This window comes from Heptranchias perlo, chromosome 8, assembly GCF_035084215.1.
Source record: "Heptranchias perlo isolate sHepPer1 chromosome 8, sHepPer1.hap1, whole genome shotgun sequence".
NCBI lineage: Eukaryota > Metazoa > Chordata > Chondrichthyes > Hexanchiformes > Hexanchidae > Heptranchias > Heptranchias perlo.
The window spans coordinates 8720021-8747186 of record NC_090332.1 but is presented as its reverse complement, the minus strand read 5'-3'; the positions used below and the strand labels follow the sequence as shown (position 1 = coordinate 8747186).

General features: G+C 41.4%; 1 protein-coding gene across 2 annotated transcripts in view; it reads left to right on the top strand.

Moving 5' to 3' along the window:
- Nucleotides 1–27166, top strand: part of tarbp1 (TAR (HIV-1) RNA binding protein 1) — a 160156-nt gene that overhangs the window by 69343 nt on the left and 63647 nt on the right. For both annotated transcript variants that reach the window (XM_067988609.1, XM_067988610.1), the window contains exons 18-26: nt 11008–11207; nt 11528–11599; nt 13426–13546; nt 16167–16277; nt 16785–16934; nt 20845–20931; nt 23221–23423; nt 24281–24362; nt 25338–25512. In XM_067988609.1, coding sequence (XP_067844710.1) covers nt 11008–11207; nt 11528–11599; nt 13426–13546; nt 16167–16277; nt 16785–16934; nt 20845–20931; nt 23221–23423; nt 24281–24362; nt 25338–25512 — 1201 coding nt within the window. The remainder of the gene's footprint in view (nt 1–11007; nt 11208–11527; nt 11600–13425; nt 13547–16166; nt 16278–16784; nt 16935–20844; nt 20932–23220; nt 23424–24280; nt 24363–25337; nt 25513–27166) is intronic.

Below are 27166 nucleotides of genomic sequence, written 5' to 3'. Positions count from 1 at the left end.
GGCAAGATGAGGATGAGCTTTGAGTGGATGTGAGGAGTGATATGATAACGTAGTGTTGGCAGTGCAGAAGGAGATGAGGGGTCGGGGCGGTGATTTGGCAGATGGAGTGTAGGGGAATGAGTAAGTGTACTACTTAGGTCATTGAAGCGCCTCCCGCACTGTATGCAGATGCGTGATATGTCGGTGGTGCTGGTGATCTCCTCTGCCACCTCGAGCCAGGCCTTCTTGGTGGCAGAGGCTGGCCACTTCCTCCGTCCGCTGGGGAGAAGATCTCTGTCCTCCCCCCTCCTCCTCACCCCATCCAGTAAGACCTGGAGTGAGGCATCATTAAACCTGGGAGCAGCCTTCCCCCCCCTGGGCTGCTCCATGCTGTAATTTTGCCTATTTTCTGCAGCATCAGTGGAGGACTGCCCCTTTTAAATAGGGCTCCTCCAGCTGACAGCCTATGATGCAGGTGCGCAGTCCGCCCGCTGTGCAGCTTTCCAGCGCAAAACCGGGAAGTCAAGGTAAGTGGCTTCAATTTACTTACGATCGCGACCCCCCCACTGCCCAACCCGCCTCCCTCCTAATATCGGGCCCATAGAGTACAAAAGCAAGGAAGTCTTGATGAACCTTTATGAAACACTGGTTCGACCACAACTGGAATGTTGTGTCCAGTTCTGGGCATTGCACTTTAGTAAGGCCTGAGAGAGGGTGCAGAGGAGATTTAATAGAATGATTCCAGGGATGAGGGACTTAAATTACATGGATAGACTGGAGAACCTGGAACAGAGAAGGTTGAGAGGAGATTTGATAGAGGTATTCAAAATCATGAAGGGTCTAGACAGACTGGCGGAAAGGTCAAGAACCAGAGGGCATGGATTTACGGTGATTGGCAAAAGAACCAAAGGTGACGTGAGGAAAAACTTCTTTACACAGCGAGTAGTTATGATCTGGAATGTGCTGCCTGAAAGGGTGATGGAAAAACCTTTTTACGCAGTGGGTGGTTGGGATCTGGAATGCACTGCCCGAGGGAGTGGTGGAGGCAGATTCAACCATGGCCCTCAAAATGAAACTGGAAATGTGCTTGAAATGAAAAAATGTGCAGGGCTACGGGGATAAGGCGGGGGAGTGGGACTAGCTGGATTGCTCGTGCATAGAGCCGGCTCGGACTCAATGGGCCGAATGGCCTCTTTCTGTTCTGTAACCTTTCTATGATTTTCTCTACCTACTGAAGAGAAATAAACATCGGTTTATCTAGTTACTGTTCTTTTCCTTCCTCTTTACCCTTTATATTTCCATGCTGGAGATATTTGCTGCCACGTTGCCTCAATCAGCCTGGTTGAGATGGCCTGGGCCATAGATTACCCCACAACTATTCTCAGGCTATTCATTTACACTAAGGAAAGCCAATTGATGATGCTATCCTTTTTTTATTCATTCATGGATGTCGGCGTCGCTGGCAAGGCCGGCACTTATTGCCCATCCCTAATTGCCCTTGAGAAGGTGGTGGTGAGCCGCCTTCTTGAACCGCTGCAGTCTGTGTGGTGAAGGTTCTCCCACACTGCTGTTAGGTAGGGAGTTCCAGGATTTTGACCCAGCGACGATGAAGGAACGGCGATATATTTCCAAGTCGGGATGGTGTGTGACTTGGAGGGGAACATGCAGGTTGTATTGTTCCCATGTGCCTGCTTCCCTTGTCCTTCTAGGTGGTAGAGGTGCTGTCGAAGAAGCCTTGGCGAGTTGGTGCAGTGCATCCTGTGGATGGTACACACTGCAGCCACTGTGCACCGGTGGTGGAGGGAGTGAATGTTTAGGGTGGTGGATAGGGTGCCAATCAAGCGGGCTGCTTTGTCCTGGATGGTGTCGAGCTTCTTGAGTGTTGTTGGAGCTGCAAGTGGGCAAGTGAAGAGTATTCCATCACACTCCTGACTTGTTCTTTGTAGATGGTGGAAAGGCTTTGGGGAGTCAGGAGGTGAGTCACTTGCCGCAGAATACCCAGCCTCTGACCTGCTCTTGTAGCCACAGTATTTATGTGGCTGGTCCAGTTAAGTTTCTGGTCAATGGTGATCCCCAGAATGTTGATGGTGGTGGGGGATTCGGCGATGGTAAGCCATTGAATGTCATGGGGAGGTGGTTAGATTCTCTCTTGTTGGAGATGGTCATTGCCTGGCACTTGTCTGGCGCGAATGTTACTTGCCACTTATCAGCCCAAGCCTGAATGTTGTCCAGGTCTTGCTGCATGCAGACACGGACTGCTTCATTATCTGAGGGGTTGCGGGTGGAACTGATCATTGTGCAATCATCAGCGAACATCCCCATTTCTGACCTTATGATGGGGGGAAGGTCATTGATGAAGCAGCTGAAGATGGTTGGGCCTAGGACACTGCCCTGAGGAACTCCTGCAGCAATGCCCAGGGGCTGAGATGATTGGCCTCCAACAACCACTGCCATCTTCCTTTGTGCCAGGTATGACTCCAGCCACTGGAGAGTTTTCCCCCTGATTCCCATTGACTTCAATTTTATTAGGGCTCTTTGGTGTCACACTCGGTCAAATGCTGCCTTGATGTTAAGGGCAGTTACTCTCACCTCACCTGCTCCCCCTTTTCTCTCCATACAATATCTACTATAGCGACACTCTAGGGTAAATTCAACTCCCAAGCTCTCGACGGGGAATAACACTCGAGCCCATTTTCCAGACTGGAGGAAGGCGTGCGGTGGTGTTCTCTGGAGGTCGGTACTAGAACCACTGCTTTTCTTGATATTTATTAATGACTTAGACTTGAGTGTAAAGGGCACAATTTCAAAATTTGCAGATGACACAAAACTTGGGAGTGTAGTAAACAGTGAGGAGGATAGTGATAGACTTCAAGAGGACATAGACAGGCTGGTGGAATGGGCAGACACATGGCAGATGAAATTTAATGCTGAGAAGTGTGAGGTGATACATTTTGGTAGGAAGAACGAGGAGAGGCAGTATAAACTAAATAGTACATATCTAAAGGAGTGCAGGAACAGAGAGACTTGGGTGTAATAGAGAGACAGGTTGTTGAAGGTGGCAGGACAGGTTGAGAAAGCAGTTAAGAAAACATACAGGATCCTGTGCTTTATAAATAGACGCGAGGATGATATGTTGAACCTTTTATAAAACATTGGTTTGGCCATAATTGGAGTATTGTGCCCAATTCTGGGCGCCGCACTTTAGGAAGGATGTGAAGGCCTTAGAGAGGGCGCAGAAAAGATTTGCTAGAATGGTTCCAGGGATGAGGGACCTCAGTTACGTGGATAGACAGGAAAAGCTGGGATTGTTCTCTGAGTAGAGACGGTTGAGAGGAGATTTGATGGAGGTGTCAAAATCATGAAGGGGCTAGACAAAGTAAATAAAGAAAAACTGTTCCCATTGTGAACCAGAGGGCACAGGTTTAAGGTGATTGGCAAAAGAACCAAAGGAAAAAATTTTTTAAGTGAGTGTTAGGATCTGGAATGCACTGCCTGAAAGGGTAGTGGAAGCACGGTCAATTATAGCTTTCAGAAAGGAATTAGATAGGTACCTGAAGGAGAAAAATTTGCATGGCTATGGGGAAAGTGCGGGGGAGTGGAACTAGCTGGATTGTTCTTGCAGAGTGCCGTCGCAGGCTCGATGGGCCGAATGGCCTCCTGTGCCGTAACCATTCTATGATTCTATGAAAAGAAGCATGGGTCGGCGATGGGGCCCCAACATTACAGACTGATTTTCTGCCCTGCGTTCCTTTCAAGCATGGCTCTCTGTTGGGAGCATGGGGTAACTGAACTTGACCCAGCCATGATTTTTCCAAAACTTCTTCCTAATATTAGCAGGCAAGCTGGTGTTAAAGGCAGCCCTGAACCTCAACCCTGCGACATCCTGGTCGAAGTCTCACAACAATATGTGTGTGTGTGTGTGTGTGTGTGTGTTTATATTATGAGATATATATATATATATATATCTCATAATATAAACATATTTACATTTGGACCCAAGCTTTGATTTCAACAACACTCGAGCTTTGTTTTTGCAGTTTGATGTCGTGAGTTACTGCTAGTTGGATTACTAACTTGTAATTCACTCCCAACTATCTAATGTTCTGTATGAGAATGGTGCTGTGAGGTGTTCAGTGCTAGAAAAGAGATTACAATGAGAAAAACAGTAAAATTTAAAGAATCTAATCATACTCTCAATGTAATGGCAGCAATGAGCAGAGAATTATGTGTGTTTATCACCTTATTCTTGAGTATTTATCTCCTAGGCAGCTGTAAATTGATGTAAAGCATATTTTTAAAAAAATTGCCAGTGAACGCACATTGTGATTCAGCCCCAGAACCTTATTTTGTTGTCAGAATGGATGCTTAGAATTGGAGAAAATCACTGATTCAGCAACAGAAATATTGTGCAATTTTATTACAAGCAGCGATCCATATTTTAATGGAAGTAATGGATCAAAGCTGTCTTTCTTATTTAGCTTTTAACACTCAGCAAGTCAAAACTGACATTGATGTTTGAAGACCTGTCGTAAATACAAACCTTTTGAATTCATGATTGCATGAATAAGAGAATAATAAATATAATGGAAACAGCTGATTTCAGTAGGAGATAACCAAAGTAAACCAGGACAGTTTGGATATAAATTTAGGATTATGTCAACAATTCTTTGGTCTACTGTGTTTGCCTTACAGATTAAAATGCACAATAATTCCCTTAAATTATTTTTCCCCCCTGCAGCTAGTGCGTTACATCTTGAATTTTAATTTCAGGAGTTGGTACCTAGTTGAAATATGCTTGATGTCGGGTGTAATGACATGAAATTAGATGAGATGGCTATTGAACAAAGGGAACTGTGATTCAAGCCAAGTGAATACTAGGAAATGACTTGTTGAGATAATTGCTAAAGTAATGCTGTCAGAATTTAGATGACCGCTTGTTATTAACCAAGCCTATAATCATTAAGACTTATGGTTGATCTGAAAAAAGTTAGTAACTTAAATAATGCTTCTTGAATCGATTTGTCATGCAATAAATAGGCAATCCCATACACTGATGGGGTGTTTGTCCATGATGGTGTAAAATAAAAAATAAAGCATCTTTCTCTTTGTTGAATAATCTATTGCAGTCTAGCCATGTGCACCCAAGGTCAAGACAGAGACTTGTGTAGTTCTGGAAGTCCTTGGTATGAATGATTTGAATATTCATATTATAGCTGAATGGGTGGGGGAGCCCGTCCAGTTAGTAATTCGAAGTACTTGGTACCAATCAATAAATCAAGCCATCTTGTTCAGTTCCAAATGTTTTAGGTGACTGACACACGGGGTTAATGGTTTTGATAGCAGTGATTGGGTTGAAGCCCTTGTTAAGGAACATCGGAACAGGAGGGTTTTTTTTTGTTCGTTCATGGGATGTGGGCGTCGCTGGCAAGGCCAGCATTTATTGCCCATCCCTAATTGCCCTTGAGAAGATGGTGGTGAGCCGTCGCCTTGAACTGCTGCAGTCCATGTGGTGAAGGTTCTCCCACAGTGCTGTTAGGAAGGGAGTTCCAGGATTTTGACCATACGACGATGAAGGAACGGCAATATATTTCCAAGTTGGGATGGTGTGTGACTTGGAGGGGAACGTGCAGGCGGTGGTGTTCCCATGTGCCTGCTGCCCTTGTCCTTCTAGGTGGTAGGGGTCGCGGGTTTGGGAGGTGCTGTTGAAGAAGCCTTGGCGAGTTGCTGCAGTGCATCCTGTGGGTGGTACACACTGCAGCCACAGTGCGCCGGTGGTGAAGGGAGTGAATGTTTAGGGTGGTGGATGGGGTGCCAATCAAGTGGGCTGCTTTGTCCTGGATGGTGTTGAGCTTCTTGAGTGTTGTTGGAGCTGCCCTCATCCAGGCAAGTGGAGAGTATTCCATCACACTCCTGACTTGTGCCTTGTAGATGGTGGAAAGGCTTTGGGGAGTCAGGAGGTGAGTCACTCGCCGCAGAATACCCAGCCTCTGACCTGCTCTTATAGCCACAGTATTTATGTGGCTGGTCCAGTTAAGTTTCTGGTCAATGGTGACCCCCAGGATGTTGATGGTAGGGGATTCGATGATAGTAATGCCATTGAATGTCAAGGGGAGGTGGTTAGACTCTCTCTTGTTGGAGATGGTCATTGCCTGGCACTTGTCTGGCACGAATGTTACTTGCCACTTATCAGCCCAAGCCTGGATGTTGTCCAGGTCTTGCTGCATGCGGGCACAGACGGCTTCATTATCTGAGGGGTTGCGAATGGAACTGAACACTGTGCAATCATCAGAAGTAGGCCATTCAGCTTGTTCGTCATTCAGTTAGATCATGGCTGATTTGTATCTCCGCTCCATTTATCTGCCTTGGTTCCATATCCCTTAATATCCTTACCTAACAAAACTCTATCAATCTCAGATTTTAAAATTTTCAATTGTCCTAGCCTCAACAGCTTTTTGGGAGAAGAGAGTTCCAGATTTCCTCTACCCTTCGTATGAAGAACAACAACTTGCATTTATGTAGCATCTTTAACATAGTAAAACATCCCAAGGTGCTTCACAGGAGCGTTATCAGACAAAATTTGACTTCTGTTTCCTGGCATCACCCCCGAACGGCCTAGCTCTAATTTTAAAGTTATGCCCCCTTGTCCTGGACTCCCCCACCAGAAGAAATAGTTTCTCTCTAACTACCCTATCCAATCCTTTAATCATTTTAAACACCTCAATTAAATCACCCCTTAATCTTCTATACTTAAGGATGGGGCCAATGATCTTTTGTTGTCCTTTTTGACGGACAGTTCTGTGGTCAGGAGCTTCTGATTGTAGGCTAATATTTTGGCTAAATGAACACAGTGAGTCAGTCTGAAGCCAGTGGAGAGACTGGGGCTAATCTGGCTTGATGGCTGTGTTTTATCATGCAAAAAGTGAGTAACTGTTTCAAAGATTAATGTTCTGTTGAGAGAGCACAGGAGATTTGTTGTTTTGACATTTCTAGAATAGTAAAATTTAGAATTGTACTGGAAAATGTTCATTTACTTGTTTAATGTTAAATAAATGTGCTGGTCAGTTTGTAGCCTGTGCTTCGGTCTGATAAATATATTCAGTGCTTCTCCTGAAGACAGAGGTCACGAGGCAGCATGTCGTACATTCCAGTAAAATGGAATACATTGGCAAGGGTTCTCTGTTTAATCCTTGAAACTAGTTACATTTACCTAGGTATTGAACACACTGGTTTGCAGGGGAACAAGGTCTGCCTGTGGAAGTGGCCACTGACGCTGAACCCAAGTAATATGTCTCGTGTAAAAACCCAAAAATGGAACTGATTTTTTTTTTGTTTGTGAATTATCCACCAACACAAACACGGGCACAGAGAATGGGTGAGTAATCTACTCCCAGGTCTGTACCAGTACTGCTTTGTAACCAGTCACATCAGAGGGGTGTGAGTGCTCTGGATTGTCCCCTTCCCCACCACCCAATCTTCTTGACCAGGATACCACTTGTCAGCTGCTTAGCACCTTCTTCATAATGGACTGGCTGAATCTGAGAAAATTCAATTGTAAAGATCAGGATTTGAAATCATAATGATCTACTAAATATTGAGACCATATAGCTTTTTAAACTGACCAGCATTATAAATTATCAGTACTAAGATATTTTACTGCACAAACATAAGTTGAAAGAATCCACCTGATTTTCTTGTCATTTTAGTATTTGGAAATGGAAGTCATTGAAAGGCATTGCACTGTCATGCTTATTTTTCACTTAGAGTTGTGCTAAGGGGGAGGCAATATATTCATATCCATGGAGGAAAATACTTTATTCAGTGTGTGGGAGTACAGATCATTGACTACATCTTTATTATTCAACTGTCCTTTGAGTCAACATTTTGAGGTGCAGAAATTGGGACTAAGTTCCCACTCTGCTCCGTTAAAGTGCCAAAACAACCTTTTTTACTTATTGTTCTTGGTCCAAGTATCTGCCCTGGTGATGTGCATTATAAATTTTATAAATTGTCATTTTAAAAAGATGTTTCTGTGATCATCGTTCCCCCCTGAGGCCAAGGGCTGGCGCAGATAACATTTATTTATGTTGTTAGAGGTATTCAAGAGTGCCGAAATTAAGACAGCAATTTAAACTACGTAAACCATTACAAATGTGTGCTTGTTGAATCTGTTCTAGCTCATAATTTTTAACTTTGATTCCTGCTAGTGAAATTGAAAAGACGATGGACAAAATCTTTTGGAAAGAGGTGAAAGTGTCATGTGAAATATGAAAGCCTAGAATTTTCCACTCAGGCAAAAACATGAATGTCAGTGGGGAGGTGCATAATTTATATCCACCTGACGTGAAGTCGGCTGACCTTGATGAGCTTTCTGAGGTCAGCTTAATTTAAATAATCAGGGTGTGCTTTAAGTGTTTGGGTATGCCACTGATTGCAAGCTCACCCGTTGGGAGATAAAAATTAGTGTGCTGTTGCAGAATTTAAAAACCTGTAACAACTTAAAGGAGCAGTCATCCAAATAGTCAGTTGCATCCATGACTTGCTTAATGCACCTGTGCACAGCTGTTTGCCTAACGTCACACTTGTCCCCAGTAGCAGCTTGGAATGACCATTTAGCATGGAAATTAAAGGCAGTGGCAACCCTAACAACCACTGGCACAGTGGTTGGACCCATACAACACACCCTCTGCCTATGATTTGGGGCCTGCACAGCATGCCCTGTGCATGTGTTCTGGACCCTACACAACATTCCCTGTATCTGTGATGCTTGTCAATTATTTGCATGCTTGTTGAATAAATTGCACATTTAACAGCTTGTTATCAAGTATTCTCTGTGTTTGATGACAATTCCATGGAGACCATTTTAAGCATCATTTTGTTATTTCCGCACAAACCCGATTAGATGCCTGCAATATCCTGCTAACTACTGATTATAATGTTATACAGGGGACGTGTATATGCTGCATAATTGCATGGGGAGCTATATGTATAGCATAACTACATGGGACTTGAGCAACTTAAGAATTATATTGCCAGAGGGGAGCTCTGGAAGTCAACGCCTTTACCCTGTTCAACAAACAAAAGCCACATAGGGTTGGCACAGGTGCTTTAAGATTTTATCCCTCCAGATGCTGAAAGGCTTTCTCAGTCTTCAAAATAAATATTTTTCTCTATTTCCTAGAGAGTTGCTTGTACTGAGAATTTCTAATAGTGATGGAAAAAGATAGTTGGGGAAATTTACTGATCTGCAGAACTTCAATAATACAGTGCAAGGCTAAGTAAAAAAAATTGCAGTCCAAGGAATACATTGAGGAAATACCGTGCAGCGAATTCATAACAACATACAATTCAGATTGGTATCCCCATTGAGTGGCAAATATTTCATAGAATTTCACAGCACAGAAACCAGCCATTCTACCTTTCAAGTCTGCACTTGTATTTATCTCCATGTGAGCCAATAATCCCACACTTCTGCTCACTCTCCATATCCTTTACTATTTCTGTTTTTCAAGCAACTATCAAAGATCCTTTTAAAAATACTTATGCACCTCAATTTTCTGTTTGCTGGAAAATTGGGCTTGCACGTGGCCATACTGGTAGTGTCAGGGGGCCAGACTTGATGCAATGTTCTGATTTAGGCCCCCGCCCCCACACACAATTTGACTGAGCTCCCTACCCATGGAAAACATGTTCAGGAAATCAGACCTGTGAGCAGGAGTACTGCTAGTTGGAAAATTGAACCATCCAACTCCTGTCAAAGAGCTACTGCTCACCCCAAAATGGGAATTGAGTATTATGGAGCTGGAGCAGACAATATGGAGTGTATTGCCTGCGACGATATCAGCAGGGAAGTTACCCGAATGTAGCAGTGATGCCTCAGAGGCCCTCATGGAGGGTGGCCCTATTTGGAAAGCCTTGGAAAGTCAATTTAAAAAAAAAAAAAATAGATTTAGGATGGGCACAGCATGCTGGTGGTTCAAAACACAATGACATGGAATGGGTTCGCACTTGTAATTTCTTGCATTATAATTGCAACGGCCTGAGGACATATTGCTTTCTCGTTGCATTCTCGGCCATTTTCATTTCATCACTTGCGTTGATGATGCTGCAAGGAGCCACTAAGTGCGACAGGTGTTTCCCAGCAAGGGGGGGGGAACAGATTGGTTGGGGGGAATCTTTACCAGGACAGTGGCTGTGGTGGTCTTGTAGCTTGCTATATATGCTCTGCCCTGTTGGCTGCAAGAGGAACACGGCCTAGTGATGGAGAAGTAAATGGACAAAAAGAGGGTAACATATGTCATGCAAGATTTGAACCAACTTTTTTCTCTTTAGTGGTTTCAAAAAAAAAGCACAGAGGCCCATAGGCATATAAAAAGAGAAAATAAAAGTTCATATTTTGGTTAGAAACCCTTCACCAATTCTAACGAAAATTCACTACACACAATGTTAATTTATGTTTTCTGTTTTCAGATGTCTACGTACCTTCTGTACATTTCCATCATTTTCTGTTTTTATTTCAGGCTTGCAGTTTTTTCTTTTAACTCCCTTTATAAAAGGCAGTTTAAATTCCCTTTAGCCTGGGTACATGTATCAGCATTGCCTCAGTGTTAGCGTACTCACCTCTGAGTCAGAAGGTCATGTGTTCAAGCCCCACTCCAGATACTTGAGTGTATAATTTGGTCCGACACTTAAGTGTAGTATGTTACTCTGTCAGAGGTGCCATCTTTTGGATGAGATATTCCATCAGTCCCCTTAAGTGGATGTAAAAGATCCCAAGGCACTATTCGATGAAGAGCCAGGGTAGTTCTCTTGGTGACCTGGCTAACACTTAACCCTTAACCAACTTCATTGAAAAAACATATTATTTGGTCATGTAGCTCACCGCTGTTTGTGGGACCTTGCTGTGTGCAAATTGGTTGCTGCGTTTCCCTACATTACAACAGTGACTGCACTTCATTGGTTGTGAAGTGCTTTGGGACATCCTGAGATCATGAAAGACTCTGCAAACATGCAATTTCATTTTTTTTGTAGATTATAAACAAGTTGCTTGAAATATCGCAAACCAAAACTGGAGTCTTCAACGTGTTGGTTACTCACTGCTGCCAAACATGGTTGCCTGCTGTTTCTACTGCTGAAGGTTTTCTGCAAGATTCTTTCACAAGTGCTGAAAACCACGTAGATCTTTTTGTAGAAGCTTGCCTATTTGGACCTGTTTTTAGGAAAGATCAGAGGTAAAATGATGGAGTGTTGTAAAACATCTTAAAGAACTTAATTTTCAAAATAAGTGCTGTGTCTTTACAGTAAAGTCAATTTCAATCTCAGATTTGTTGTTACTTTATAAAATTTGTGCTGTTTGCAGCTAGTTATTGGAAATGTGAAAAATTAAAAGTCTAAAGTATATCATTACTTTAGTTATTCAATTGTGTAATCAAATGTGAATACACTTTTTCTATTGTATTTTGTCACAAGCTGCCTCTGTATTTTATGTATAGTAAATTTCTGATGGGTTTTCAAAGGAGTTTAAGTGTTAATTCTTTTTCTTTTTGTCTAGGCTAATTCAAGATGTACATATCCACATAGAACTACTGGGAGACGACTGTGCAGCTAACGGAGCTACTGAAAAGTAAGAGAATAGTTGGTTTCTGAATTAGTTGCCGGAATTGCAATGGGCAGAATTGATTTGGATGAGGGGAGAGAATAATTTGTGAACTTGGAAAATGCTGACACAGTGTGACCCATTCGCAAAACGGGATTCACTCATAGACCTAGTAAACAACTGGCCTGCAGTTCTTGATCTTGTTGTCCAGAATGGCAGGTGAAAAAGGGCTATTATTTTGTGATCTTTCTAGCTTTTTATTTCAATTTTCCCAGAGCAAGATATTCACATAGCTTTAAGCTTATTTCTAAACACATCCTACTGATTTATATTGTTTATTTTTATCCACCTCCATGCATTCTTTAGCACTTTTATTGCACTGCTTTCGTATAACTTGATTTTACTCCTTTTTATCTGCTGCTTTTACGTGACTTGGTTGTTTAATGGATTTGGGTGTTTCTTGATTGTAGATTTGCTTAAATCCTGTTTGCACCAACAGGCATGTTGAACTTAAGAGCAGGGATAGAAAAAAAATGGTAAAATAAGTAAAATTTATTTAAGGAACCACCTAAATAAATTTCTGCTTGCAGATAAAGAGGATTAAGTATTCAGAGCTTAAGCGCCTCCTCTTGTATCTCTCATGAATACCTCCTTCCCACTCTGTGTCCAGGCTGCACTGTCAAGGCCAAAGGCCCAGCACCTCTCTTGCATGTTTGACATTGATAAGGAGGACCATGGAGGTATATTGTTTTTAGAACAATCTCACTCTTCGCATTGCCTTGTTTCTGGTATTGTTGCTAATAAAGAATGCCAGGTTGCAGTTCCCAGCACTGCATGTGATAAAGCACCTGGCACTCTGGGCTGGGCCCGGGGTGGGGTCTGGCCTTATGCTCCCTGCTTACTCACCAGCAAGTAGCTGGGCTGCTAGTTGACCTGTCCTTCTGTTTTTCTCTTTCTCTCTGTATGGCGCTTCCACACTTTGTCAACGCAGGCTCCAACAGTAGGGTCTGGAAGGAGTGGGTAGGACTTAAGTCCTGAGGGTGGGAAGTTGAATAGGTTCTGTTTGGGAGGGATGGGAAGGCATCAGAGACTGAAGCTCAGAGTGGAGAGAATACGGGGATTGTAGTTCGGTAAAGCTCAGTTAGGGCTGGAGAACAGTTGCCACTACCCTAAGAAAAGCAATTGTAAACAATTTTACAACACCAAGTTATAGTCCAACAATTTTATTTTTAATCCCACAAGCTTTCGGAGGCTTCCCCCTTCCTCAGGTGGTGGTCATTTCCACACCACCTGAGGAAGGGGGAAGCCTCCGAAAGCTTGTGGGATTAAAAATAAAATTGTTGGACTATAACTTGGTGTTGTAAAATTGTTTACAATTGTCAACCCCAGTCCATCACCGGCATCTCCACATCTAAGAAAAGCACACAGACATTGTCATTTTTTTTTAAAACACGTTTATTTTAATGGATCAAAACTCTGAACAGCAGTAAAGTAGAACCACAAGTTTGATGTAGTCAACGGTTTCGTAGTCGACTATTAGCCAGAATGCACTTGATGAAGAAGCAGCAATTGCACGTAACCCTTCCTGCATACTTCCAGTCAGCTGGGTTAGAATGGGAGCTGGTCATCTAGCAGGGTGCACGCTTGGCCCAGGGAGGTCACGTGAAAAAAAATGGAGAGCAGGAAATGGAAAGTAATCCTCTTAGAAAAATACCTATTTACTATTTTCCTTAAGTAAAGCTGAAATCACATTATTTAAACAATAACATTCTTATGAACCATTATTATCTGGATGGAACGTCCTAACTTTTTTTTTAAAAAGCTGATCTTTTTGCCAATTTACCACCTTGCAGTGAAAACAAAGATGATCAATCTGTGCGAATTTGGGCCATTAACTTCCTCTGTCAATTGAATGGATCGAATTCGTTGCACAAGAAATTCATGGAGAAGCTTGTTAGCAAACTCCTTGAGAAGGTAATTATTTATCTTCCGGTATCTTCCTATTGCGTGTCACTGGCATAAATTTTTCACAAATGATGATGATTCGTTACTGAATGAGTAAGAAACAAACATTCTGGCACTGTGTTTTGGTCACAAGGAAGTGAAGTATGGTTCAGCATGATGGCAGAAATGCTTAATCATAGGACCCTGTGACAGTACTTTTCTGGGAAATTGAACATTATATCTATAAATTCTATTAGTTTTGCTATATGTTGTGCACGTTACATTGAAAACGCACTATAAATACCTGTTACTCCCATAGGTGGTGATATAATGGGCTTTTTCAATGTTAATGGTGTCATGTTGGATGACACACAATGGCTCCCATTTTGTAATGAGAAAGAGCCCCTCTGATTGTTTAGTTTGGTCACCGGGCTCCCATAAATCACTCAAAATGCTTTCCGAAATTTTTTCCATCCAGCATTTTTTCTCCAACTGAAACTTCTGATGTCCAAAATAAAAGTTTAAACAAACTGCTTTTTAAAAGATATTTCACAATACCATGATTAAATTGATCCACTGAATTGTCTTTGTATCTTTTAACACATTATTCATTAAAATTTTTACTTGAAGGCCTCAGCCATTCCCAAAAGCCTGGGCTTGAACTTCATGATTTTGCCCAGAGCAGAATTTGGATTGTGTGGTTTTAGCATGTATAGCGTGCTTAATTTCCCTGATGCTTCAGTATTGTTCAGTCAGCTATACTGATGGAATATTTTTATTTAGATTCCAGCACTTTCCAATGGTAGCTTTTCTTCAAATAATTTGAAAAACAAAAGGGCAAATTATAAAAACTTTATTGAAGTAATATATTGAGTTTTTTTTTAAATGGAGAAGTTACTTCTCTGAAAAAAATGACTTCCGATTGCATACAGTTTTGTGTTCTGTAAACTTCAGAAAGTGCATTAAAGTTGTGAGGAGAGGAAGAGAGACTGACTTATCGCACTAGTTGAATTTTGAAGCCAACTATTTATCCATTTGTCCTTTGCTGGCAGTTAAAAACTAATTGCTAATTTTTTTACACTTGTGAGACAGAGATTCTAATAGCTAACACCTCTTGACACTGATAGCGAGAAAGACACGGGTCTAGAAATTGGTTGACACCGCACTAGCTTTACAGGTTTAAGACAGGTGCCAAAGCATCCAATATGGCAGGCAGTGTGCTCCGGGCTGGAAGTGCGCCACCCGCCATATTGGTAAAGGCAGAAAGAGACATTGAGGGCTGTGCCTGAAGCAGATGTTGGGGCCCTTTGCATATGCAAATAAGGGGCATTTGCAAAAGGTTTGCATATAAAACCTTGATGGTACACTTTGAGTACCATGTGCTATATTGTCTCCACACTATAGGAAGGATATTTGGGCCTTCAAGAAGGCACAATGTAGATTCATTCGGAATAAATGTGAAGAAAGATTGGGGCTTTTTTGTTAGAACAGTGCAGATTACGGGGCAATATGATAGAAGTGTTTAAAAATTATGAAAGGATGGGACAGGGTAGAGAGAAGCAGACTGTTTCCAGTGGTTGAGGGGCCTAGAATGTGTGACCATGTTTAAATGTAAGAGATTTAGAATAGAGCACAAGAGAAACATGGTTACACTATGGGTTGTAAAGCTGTGGAACTCACTTCCAGGCTTAGTAGTCGAGAGAGAAACAATATCAAAATTCAAGATTAGATTGGATAGGTGGATAAAAGAAATGGGGATAAAGGGATATGAGCTGGTGATTAGGACTGTTTACTCACGTCGGGTAAATCTCAACATGGGCTAAATGGCCTGTTTCCGCGTTGTAACTTCTATATATGCCTGAGAACAGAAACACAACATGGAGAAGGGAGATGGACATGCATTTCTATCTGTGAGTGATGCCATAAGAGATCAACTACTAGGTTATATGTTGCCAACATTTGTTCACCAATGTTATTCCACACACACACAATTGAATGGCACTGCTTTTGTGGAGTAAGTATTTAAATATTTAAGTATATGCAGATGTGCAATCTCTTAATGGAGGCTGTCAGTGGCTTGGCAGAGAATTATGTAACCCTTTCTATTCTTGAGATCTCTGCGCTCCTCCAATTCTGGCCTCTTGCCCATCCCTGATTTTCTTCGCTCTACCATTGGAGGCCATGCCTTCAGCTGCCTAGACCCCAAGCTCTGGAATTCACTCCCTAAACCCCTCAATCTCTCTCCTTTTAAGGTGCTCCTTAATACCTGCCTCTTTGACCAAGCCTGTCCTAATATCTCCTTGTGAGGCTCAGTGCCAAATTTTGTTTGATAACGCTCCTGTGAAGCGCCTTGGGACTTTCTACTATGTTAAAGGTGCTATATAAATGCAAGTTGTTGTTGACTGTTTTATGCTGTGTATTTTCAGCACTTGCAATTTGGATCACTCCTTTTGATCAAATATCACTCCTAAATTGCAAGTCTATTTACAATGGCGCCTGTTGGATTTTGTTTTCAGAAGGGTTGCTCAGCCAGTGTTCAGCACATATTTGAACAAAATAGTATCGCTTATCTTTTTTGCATTTAACACCAGCATTCCTAATCTATACCTCTTCAGCATCTGCCACATGTCGCTATTTCATCTATTCACAGGATGAAGAGCTGAGGAACACCAAAGGCCGATATTATGTGAACTCCATGCTGCATCGACTGAAGAACAGAATTTGGCAGACAGTACTTTTACTTCTTCCTCAAATGGACGAGGTAGAAATATAAGCTCGTGACTGTATTTTACATTTGCAGGGACACCAAAAGTAATTAGCCATGAAGTCGTTTTAATCTTTCCAAATTTTAGTATCTGAAAAAGAGGGTTCTTTTTATTTCTCCAATTTGGGGGACAAAACCACTCTTTGGACTGTTGATTGTCGGTTGTTTCTCTGGTGGTAGTTATTGTTGGAGGAGATAGCCCTGATAACTATATGGTGCTTGCACATTAAAATACAAACATAATTGTGATGCATTGTGAATACTTTAATCAGAGGATTGCTTGTGCTGAATTAAAAAAATTCAACCCAAAGTAAATTTGTTGAGATTCACTTGGGTCAATGGCCAGGAAAGCCCGTTTCTACACGTCTTCCTGTCCACCATCCTTTATTGATCCCCAAGCAGGTTTACTTTCAGGTTGCAGCCGTCTGCTGCGCAGTAGTTGGTATCATCTAATGGACATAGTGCCCATATTCTTGCACTAAAACTGCATCAATCTGTTCACAGATTTTTCTGAGCAGCATCATTGAAACTGTTTATCAATCTGGTTTGAGTGATAATCAGGCATCTGTAAAATACCTAATCGAATGGTTCATCATCTTGATACTACAGAAGTGCCCTGATTTTATTGATTCTTTCTGGAGATGCTTCAGTTACGTAAGTAAAACATTATTAATTAAACCTTATTATTCCTCTTACTTTCCTACACTGTTCTTAAAATCTACTTAGATATACTGGGGGAAGACAGAGGGGCAGTGGGACATCAGTAAGAAGATCAATACCTCTCTAAATGCCACTGTTGTAGGAACTTACATTTCTTAGTTGTTAATTTCCTTCTCTGTACGGTTTCAATTTATTAGTGACATTCCAATAATGGGTCCATTATAGAATCATAGAATGATACAGCACAGAAGGAGGTCATTTGGCCCATCGTGCTTGTGCCGGCTCTTTGAAAGAGCTATCCAATTAGTCCCAATTAGTCTTGTCATCCAAGACTGAAAAGAATATCAATCACAGCTGGGAGCCTGTGGAGCTATTTGTTAATGTCATATGAGTGGCAGTTTTGAGGTGCAAAATGGTCAGCCTCCCAGAAGCTGCAAAACTAACCATCAAAATAGAATTTAATCTACATTGCAGATGGGGGTAAAGATAAAGGGAACATTTTATGTTGAAGGTACATTTACCTTTTCCTCTGATGTGCCATCATCACCACAATACACCCCTTGCTGCCCTCCCCAGCTCTACCCTATAGAAATTCATCCAGAATTTTGTGGCCTGCTCACTTCCTGCTCACTGATCACTCCTGTCCTTGGTCACCTTCATTGGTTCCCTGTCCCCTAGCATATCAACTTCAAATTTCTTACTCTCATCTTCAAGTCCTTTCATGGTCTTGTTACATCTTATTTCTCCAGTCTTCTCCAGCTCTATCTCATTACTACTTGTGGAATCTTGATGTGTGCAAATTGATTGCCATATTTCCAAATTACAACAGTGCTACACTTCAAAAGTAATGTATTGGCTGTTAATTCCCTGGGACCTCCTGAGGTTGTGAAAGCACTGTATAAATGCAAGTTCGTTCTTCTTTCTAAGTCACCATTGTCAAATTTAGTGTTTTAACTCCACAATTCAGAACTGCATTAATTTTCATATATTATAACATCATACCTCTGCTTTTCAACCCAGCTTCATGCTGACGCACTATCTTAACCTGATCCTAATGGCTCAGAAGATAAATGCACTGTGTGGTGTGGTACTGAGACATTCAGGGCAGGAGGGTCGCAGGTTTAATCTCTGGCCTCCTGTGGAGTTAGCTGTTCACAGTTGGGGCGGGAATAGAGCAGCACCGAGTGTATTAGTGTTAGCTTGCATGTATTTCATTAGTTGGGAGATAGGGGCTAAAGGAGAACTGGTGTGGGGGTCGGGGTGGGGAGGATGGTCCTGGAGAGCAACAGGGTGAGGCAGTGAGATGGAACATTGTTCACCCCTGAGACCTATGTCAATCTAGTCCAGACTCACTGGGTGAAAGTCTCCTCCCTTTGATTGTAAATAGCTTAATTAAAGCTTAAGTGAACAGTTTTATAGCAGTTCCTTGTGGGTGTGAGCCTATGGCACACCACTGTTCACATGTCAGCACAAATAGTAACTAAATTGCTCTGAAGATAGCGGATATGGGAGATAAAAATGGTACAGTAGCAGTGCTGTTCTGAGGTTTGGATTGAGGCACATTGTTGGGGCACATTACAGAGAGTTTTATTCTGCAGCTACCTGTGCTTTACCTGACCTGGGATTATTTGCAGCTGACATTGGGTGGCAAACACGGAGTGATGTTCCATTCTTATACACTGATATCTCTCACCTTCATGCGCATATAACAAGAAATACAACTTTTAAAATAAATTGTCTCCTTCCCTATTGCCCTCAAGAATGTGAAAGCTGCATTGTGCTGAGCACTGGAGGACCTAAGTCCTGTAATATGTCTCTGAATGGCCTTGCAAAACAGTTTCTTGACTGCCCATTGCTTCTCATGGATGACTGGAATATGCCAGAACTGGAGCTTCAAAGGTAGTGTAAATTCCTCTGGCATCAATACTCTGCTTTCTTTCCAAGGTTCACCAATTATGTGGCATCAGCATGGGGTCCAGTATAGCACAGCAGTTAATCTTGAATTTGTAAATAGGATGCTTTTAATTTTCATTGTTCAATATTGTTGGGAAACCTCATACAACTGGCTTGTTGCCTCCTTCATCAAGAGAGCACAGCTGCCAATGATTGTGTAAAGGGAGGAGGGATGCACAAAAGGCTGGAGTCAGAAGAACAGAGAGTTTGGGTGCAGCTGTGGTGCTGGAGAAGGTTACAGTAATGGGGTGGGGCGAGGCCACATAAGGATTTAAACTGAAGGTTGAGCATTTTAAATTTGAGGTGTTAGGGAACGGAGAACCAGTATAGGAGTGATTGACTAGTGGGACTTTGTATGGGAAAGGATACAGGAAGCAGAGTTGTGGACGAGCTGAAGTTTAGAGGATGGGAAGCTGGCAAGGAGAGAATTCAAATAACCAAATCTGGAGGTGACAAGGCACAGATGAGGGTTTCACTGGCAGAGGTAGGGGCAGACGCGGTAGATGTTACCGAAGTGAAAGTAGACGGTTTTGATGTTTGAGAGGATTTGGGTTTGGAAGCTCAGCTCAGGGTTGACTAGGCCACCGAGTTTACGAACTGTCTGTTTTAGTCTGAGATAGTTGCCGGGGAGAAGGATGGAATTGGTGGCGAGGGCCAAAGACAATGAGAGAAGCATGTCTGTTGTTGACTGCACTCTCTCAAAGTAAAAGTGCCTTTTGTTATCCCATTTTGTGTAGCACTGTTGACAAGTAATTATCATCTTCATTATCTGCACTCTACCTTAATCCTCAGGCCCAAGCCTCTTCCCCAAAATTGGCCTAAGATCTGCACTAGTCTTCATTACTGTTAATCATTACTGCGGATGTTGCACTATAACAGAAGTAATTGCTGCAATATCATTTGCCCTAAAAGCAAAATTACAGAATAAGATGAGTAACGGTAAATTGATGATTGCATAAAAGGAAGGACAGTTTCATTATTTTTTTTAATTAGTGTAGACTCATTATGTAGGGAATTGTCTTGTAAGTGGAGCTTTAAAAGGAATCTCCAGAGTTATAATTATGGCTCAAAGTAAAAAAAAAAATCCTTTTATAGTTAATTGAAACTCAGTGCAATATTCCTAATTTGGGTGACTATTTCAACAGAGCAACTGAATTAGCACTCCTTCCTGTTTAAATTAACAGCTGTTAAATGCAGCACATTATGGCTTCTAAAGGTGTAAATTTGCCTCAGTGGAATTTGAAATGAAGGCATGGTTGCTGCTTATTCTTCATAGCAAATTAATGGAAGACAATATTATATTTGGAGGCTCGAACTAAAATTTTGGGGGATTTGATCTGATGTGCTCCTGATATATAGCACTTTTATGTCGTATGTAAGGAATACACCAAACCCAACCTGTTCTGGCCTGTAAACATATGGACCCAATTCTGTACTTTGTTGTGTTGGTGAAGGGAATGAATAGCTGAGTTATATATTCAAGAAAGGCCTCAGGTTCGATCCCAGTCTGTGCTGAGTTAGCTGATCTCAGTGGAGATGGTGCTAACGAGGCTGCAATTGACCTCAGCACCCTGGCTTAGAAGAGGGGAAACATTGGTCTTGGTTCTGAGTCCTGATCGCTATTGAGTGACCCTGCTGGTAATGGGTAGTTTTAGGATGAGATTAGATTTGGCTATGGTACCTCCCATAGTCAAAAAACTATGCCACTCACTGTCTAGGCTCAAACATGAAAGAATGACTTTTTGGACGATTCACCAGAGGGTGCACATTGCTAGCAGAATCATGGCCCTGGAAGGAATCAATGGGCTTAGGAAAGGCGGATGAGGGAGAATAAATTGGTGGAAAATAGAGAAATATTTTTTAAATATAGATTTGTAGCTCATTTATTAAGTTAAATTGAATTAAATAAATTATGTATTATTTAATTCTGCTGTGTTTTGTTTTTATGCAGAATCCAGAAAGTACAAAAACCAGTATCTGTACCTTCCTGGCTGTGTTAGTTCACATTAACGTGATCCTTAAGAACACTTCAAAGAAGGTAAGCATCCCTATTTTCAGAACTAACTTGAGGTTAAATATTCTGAAGAAACTTGTATGGAATTATTGGAATTTACGCTAAAGCTCTGTGGTCATTTACTAATTGTGTGATGAATGAAACTGATGGAGTTCCATTGTCCTGATTGCCAAAAGGAATCACATTCATTGCAAAAACAAAGTGCCACTCATGAAACCTATACCGTCTATAAATTCATAGCAGTTGATCCCAAAAGACAAGTTGTCAAAACCCCATGTACTAGACCACAAATTAAAAAAATATAACAAGCTACAGGAATGCAGTTGTAACTCTGGAGCCCAGCATTTGAGTATACAGCTGAAGGTCTAAAGACAGTCAACTGAATATAAAATATATATATAATTGACTTGGTGAGTATGTACATTGTGTGTGTGTGTGCATGTAATTTTAATGTTGTGAAAAGTGAGTGCTGTAGAGAGGTGACGTGTATCTGTGCCCATACCACAATTTTTGATCTCCGATGATCTTTATGTGGTGAAGCACAGGATACAGACCGGACATTTCTCTAATTGAGAAGGGGGTGAACAGAGGAACAAATTGGAGGGAGTGTAATTACTGGGCTGCTTTTGTGCCCCCTTCAAACAAGTAGTGCATAGGCAAATTGGTGGGACCCAGGACTGACTTCTCAACCCCAGCCTCTCATTTGCAGCTGATGATTAGCCCAGGGAGAAAGCGTGAGAACCTCACCCACCCCCTCATCACCTCCAGGCTCCATTTTTTCCAATGTTTTGATCCTAATGTTTCCCAAACTCCACCTAGAGTTGTTGTTGCACATAAACTTCCATTTATCCAGACCTCTGTCGCCTGCATCCTATCCCGCACAAAATCCAACCCACCTATCACCTCTATAATTGCCAACCTCCATGAGCTCCCCATTCCTTACACAATGATTTCAAGTTCTCTGGTCTACTGTCCACTCCCTCTCCCTCCACCATCAGTAACCGAGCCATAAGCCATCTACACGCGTATGTGTGTACGTGTACACACACACACACACACACACACACACACACGTGGACCTCTGGTCATTTCACTATCTCCTCTCCCTACTCTTGTTTCAATGGTTTACTCTGATCGAAGTAAAAATGCAACATAATCAATGATTAATTGTCGTGTTGGTAATAGCTCTACACAATCTTAAACACTTCTTTCTCATCACTACCCTTCCCCCACTTCTGCATATTTTCAAAATATTGCAAGCAAGTGGGTAACCCTACCCAACCCATGAATGAGCCTTTCTTCCCAGCTCTCAATATATTTTAGGAAAGCATCCCTATATTCAGCTCTATATCCCAAACTTCAAAAATCCCCAACTGCAACAGATCTGTTGAAGCACTTGCATGATATATTTTGATATATTCAGGAAAAAAACACCATGAGTAGTGAAAGACGCTCTTCAATTGAAAATAATTTTAGGGACATCACCAGTAACTTGTCGTACTTAGATTTTAAAAAAATTTACAAGCAAGCCCTTAACCTGCAATGAATAGCATATTTTGTTCAATAAATCCAGTTAACGGGCTATTGGGAGCTGTTCTGAGTTATCTGCCAGACAGTTTTAAAATAGCCACCGTTGCTTTGTAGCATCATCTGAAAAGGCTTGACTAAATGAAGTAAAGCAGTAATCTTGCGTTTCTAAAGGCCTTGAGGCAATGGGGAAAGCACTATAACTCTGGTATTGCCAAAGAGCATTTCAACTTGTATTTTTAAAGATATGGGTTACTGTTGTTCTATTTCAAATGTGAGGCTGATTTTGGAGTCTTGATTATTTCCAAACTGTTGCATTTGAACATTTTATTTTAAAGTTGTCTGTCCCAACTTCCTTTAGGACAGGGAGATAATGGCAAGGCTATTGGGTCATTTCCTGCACCGTGCATTTACTGGGGAAACTGAGTCTGGGAGAAAGTGGGTAGATAGTTCCCTTAGCATGTGTCCAAAGAAAATGGTGCACTTGATGAGGTAGTTTGAGTCACCCCCTACTTTTAAAATGTACATAAAATTATTTTCATTCTTTTACTGCTTTAATTTTAAAAGTAAATATGATTTTTTTTTTACATATGTGACATTTTTATTTAGAAATAAAACAGTAGTAAACCACATGTAAATATATGAACATTTTAAAAATTAGAAGCTGGGAGTGATTCAAGATCATCCACTGGTTTATGACTTGTATTTCATAAGGCTCATATTCAGTAATATGTTGGCACTAATCCAAATTCTGTTGACTTTGTTTTTATTTTTCTTATTAACTAGGACCAATATTTGAAGAAGGCACTGAGTGTGATATTGCCATGGTGTCTAAACCACAATTTCAGTGTGAGATTGTATGCCCTGCTTGCTTTACAAAAAGTCTGGGAGGCATGTCTACTGTCTAAGCTGGAGGGTGAGGAGTTGCAGTTTTTGGCACCAATAATAGAATCCTGTCTGGAGCAAGTTGGACACAAGCAAAGCACAGGGTTAGTAGGAGACAACAGTATACTTTTCTCTTCATAATGTTCATTGCTATTTGTTTAAAAAGCTTTATGGGGTCATCCATAATTGTCCTTTTCAGAAGAATACTCTGGGGAAGTGTTAATTTTCTATATACACTTTCAGCGGGTTTTTTTTTAAGTTGAGGGGGCAATAAAATTCACTCAAGACATTTTAATATATTTTGCCATCTTCTTTCTGTTTCCCTGCACCACATGCGGCCAAGATGGCCATCAGGCAACTTGCTCACAGGCCTCCACCAATGCTGCTGTGATGGTGGCTACTGCACGGTGCACACGGGCAACCTGGTATGATTCTCCCTTCTGTGCTTTACTTCATCGACTGTGAGGAACCACCCAGCCCTGTAAATGGTTAGAGAGACCAGGATAGTCCCAGCTATCTGTAGCATTCATTAGGTCCTTTGCTGTAGGAACGGAGGGGGTAGTGAAAGATAGCCATTGGGTGGCTGGGAGGACACTGAGGATCGTTGGATAATTGAGATGGGGACTGTGGTGCGCATTCAGTGTGGGTAAGGGGGATCACCTCCATATTGTGCACCTGCCTCAAGCACTCCATAGTGACTGGCACCATGAATGTATGGGACCTGTATAGGACCAACAATATCAAAGATTATGGAAAGCTCTTCAATTTTATACTAATTTATTGCTTTTGCTATTCTTTTTAACAAAAAATTCTGAATTTCCTATTATACACTTTTTAATTCTAATTCTGTAGACTTGATAATTCTGGTCTCTGGGCCGTATGAAGAGTTAACCAGTGTTGTTTGTGTTTTAGCTTAGTTCTTTGAGGTAAATGCCTAGCCTTTTTCTTCCCTTCTGTTAAGGAATGCTGGAAAGAACTGGCAGAGGATTCAGGACCATTTCTTTTTTGGAAAATTTCAACCATTGGAAGACTACAGTTTAGAGGTACAGAAGATAAAATATTCCAGATTTTCTTCAATAACTACATTTTGATGAAATGTCCAACTTGCAGCCAGGTATCTACTAATGCAACTAAGTCTAAATCGTCTCGCAAAATAATTGCTTCCAGTTCCCCATTTTATTTCCCACATTTTGCACATTGCAATACATGCATTTTAACCTTTTTTAACACTACTCCTTTGCCCGTGATTTTTCTTGTCTAAGCTAGATCATAGACTTATACAGCACAGAAGGAGGCCATTCGGCCCATTGTCTCTGTGCCGGCTCTTTGAAAGAGCTATCCAATTAGTCCCACTCCCTTGCTTTTTCCCCATAGCTGTGCAAATTTCTTCTTGTCAAGTGTACATCCAATTCCCTTTTTGAAAGTTACTATTAAATCTGCTTCCACCACCTTTTCAGGTAATGCATTCCAGATGCAGTGGGAAGTCCTTGAACTATCTGTTAAAAGGTAACAAGCCCATCAGGAATAATCAGGACTTGAACTTGATCTTTATGCTTGGAAATTACTGATGCTGTAGACTCATGCCAAATAAAGCCTAATCTAGTGCTAGAAGGCAAATTAAAAAGTGTGCTTCACAGCTCAACAAGAAATTTGTTATATATTTTCAGTTTTACATATAAAAAATCCAATGCTTACAAGCGTGCATGCTCAAGTATCATTGGAAGTTTATCATTCTAATTTTTAAAACAGTAAAAATACATCTACTGATTGACTGGAGCATCTAATAGTTATAAAGAGTCAATAGTTATAAACATCATTCAATGGTGCTGGCTGAGGCAATCAGTATTTAACTGGCAATTAACCAAAAACATAAAAGTGACCTTTTAAAAAAAATTAATAAATTGCTGATCATTTCCAATCCCAGCAGCTCAACTTTGTAATTTAAAAAAAAATGAGAATACAATCCTGGTCCCTGAGCTTAACCTTCATAGTTCATGCTTCTCCCTTCTCTCTTGCAGACAATATTTTACATCTTTCCAAGCCTATCAGATGTAATAGAAGATGAATGGATCCCTGTCTGGAAGTTTAACCGAGTCATGGCTCTCTTCTCCTCCAGTTCTTCAGTTAACTTGTTTAACCCTAGGAATGAGCTTTGTGATGTGAAACCAACAGACTGGGTTCAACGAGACAAAGGTTTAAAAAAAAAATTCTCCTGTTCTAGTTTCATTTTTTTTCTTTTCCTTTCTCTCCCCATTCTCTTTGGGCAGGGCACCACCTGCAGCCGAGTGGACGGACACACTAGGCATCCTGCTCACACTTCCTCTGGCAACCCCAGTCTGAAGCTGCTTTTGAGCTAAGACCCATAATACTGACTTTGAGTCTTGTGCAGCCAACTTCACCAGGAAAGTAAACTTGCTGGAATTCACCAAGAAACAGCAGCCAGGAAGACATGGTGAAAATAGGGTTTCCTGGTTGCCCGTCTTAGCAAATCCCACCAGGTTTACTTCTGTGTTTCAGTTGGCTGTGTAAGACACTGATGTTGGGAGCTGGTGCCACTAGCACAAATTTCACCCATTATAAAAGCTGTTTTAGAGACTGATAGGTACATTAGCAAGCAGTGCCACCCCACATCCTGATTTTGTCGTTGATGTTTAATATTGTTATTCTAGATCACCGTAACAACTTGAGAGCGGCAGTAGTGTTTCTGTACCAAACAACACTCTTCCCCCTTTTACTTAATAAGGTCTGAGCCACCAACACTACACTGATCCCCATAGAAAATACCTAGCCAGTATGGATAGTTACCGTCATTAATATATAAAGAATACATCTCAATGCTAGTGGTTTACCAGTGAGCCAACCACAGTGTCATGAGGATGGCCAAGAATGGCAAGTCAGTATCACTGAGTGCTTCCGTGTACTGTCACTTTGCATTGTTATTCGCATTTCGAGTAAACATCAAGTACTACTAGCCTGTACTTATTTGTAATTATTAAGTAGGAATTTCTAGAGTATGGGGCCCAGGTGGCTGAAGGCATGGTCACCAATGATGGGGTGAAGGGAGGGCCAGTGTAAGTCAGTGAGGATAAGAGTGAGCGGAATTTGGTGCAGTATAAGATACGGACAGACAAGTTTTGGATGATCTGAAGTTTATGGAGGGTGACAAATGGTAGGCCAGCCGGAAGAGCATTGGAACAGTGGCGTCTGGAGGTGACCAAGGCATAGATGAGACCAATTTTAGTGGCAATTGATAACAAATTGTGTCTAGCTATAAGTTCCAAAATTGACTGCTTGAACTGTATTCAGCTAGGACCCTTCCAACTGGCAGAAGAGTCGTTCATGCATCACAAAGATCAGCAATAAGTACAGATGAGGGAGGCTATTAGGCTCATCAAGCTCATTCTGGGTTGTATTCAAATCCAAATCCCAGAGATGAAAGGATAACATTATAACCATTATATTCAATCCCTTAAGAGGTTTACTGCCAATGAGGCTTTTAAATAAGATTTTCACCCACTTTTTTTCTCTCCAGTGAACTCCTATCACCAAATACTCAGGATTCCAATGGACATGGTTGGTCCAGTCTATATATCCTGTCCGTGCAATGACGCCGTCTTATTTAAATAACTTGTCAAGATCTTTCTGGATTTTAATAAGTTGCTGTCATGAGCTTCTGACTTTGTTTCAAAATCGGGTGCACTGGGAAATACTTGTATCAGGAAAAGCATAAGAATTCACAACACCATAAAAAACCATTGCAGTCCATCTGGCCAATCCCACTGGCTTTCCTTGGACTGTTCCTGTTGCCAGACTCTCGGTTCTTTTCAAAAAATGCCATATTGCAAGC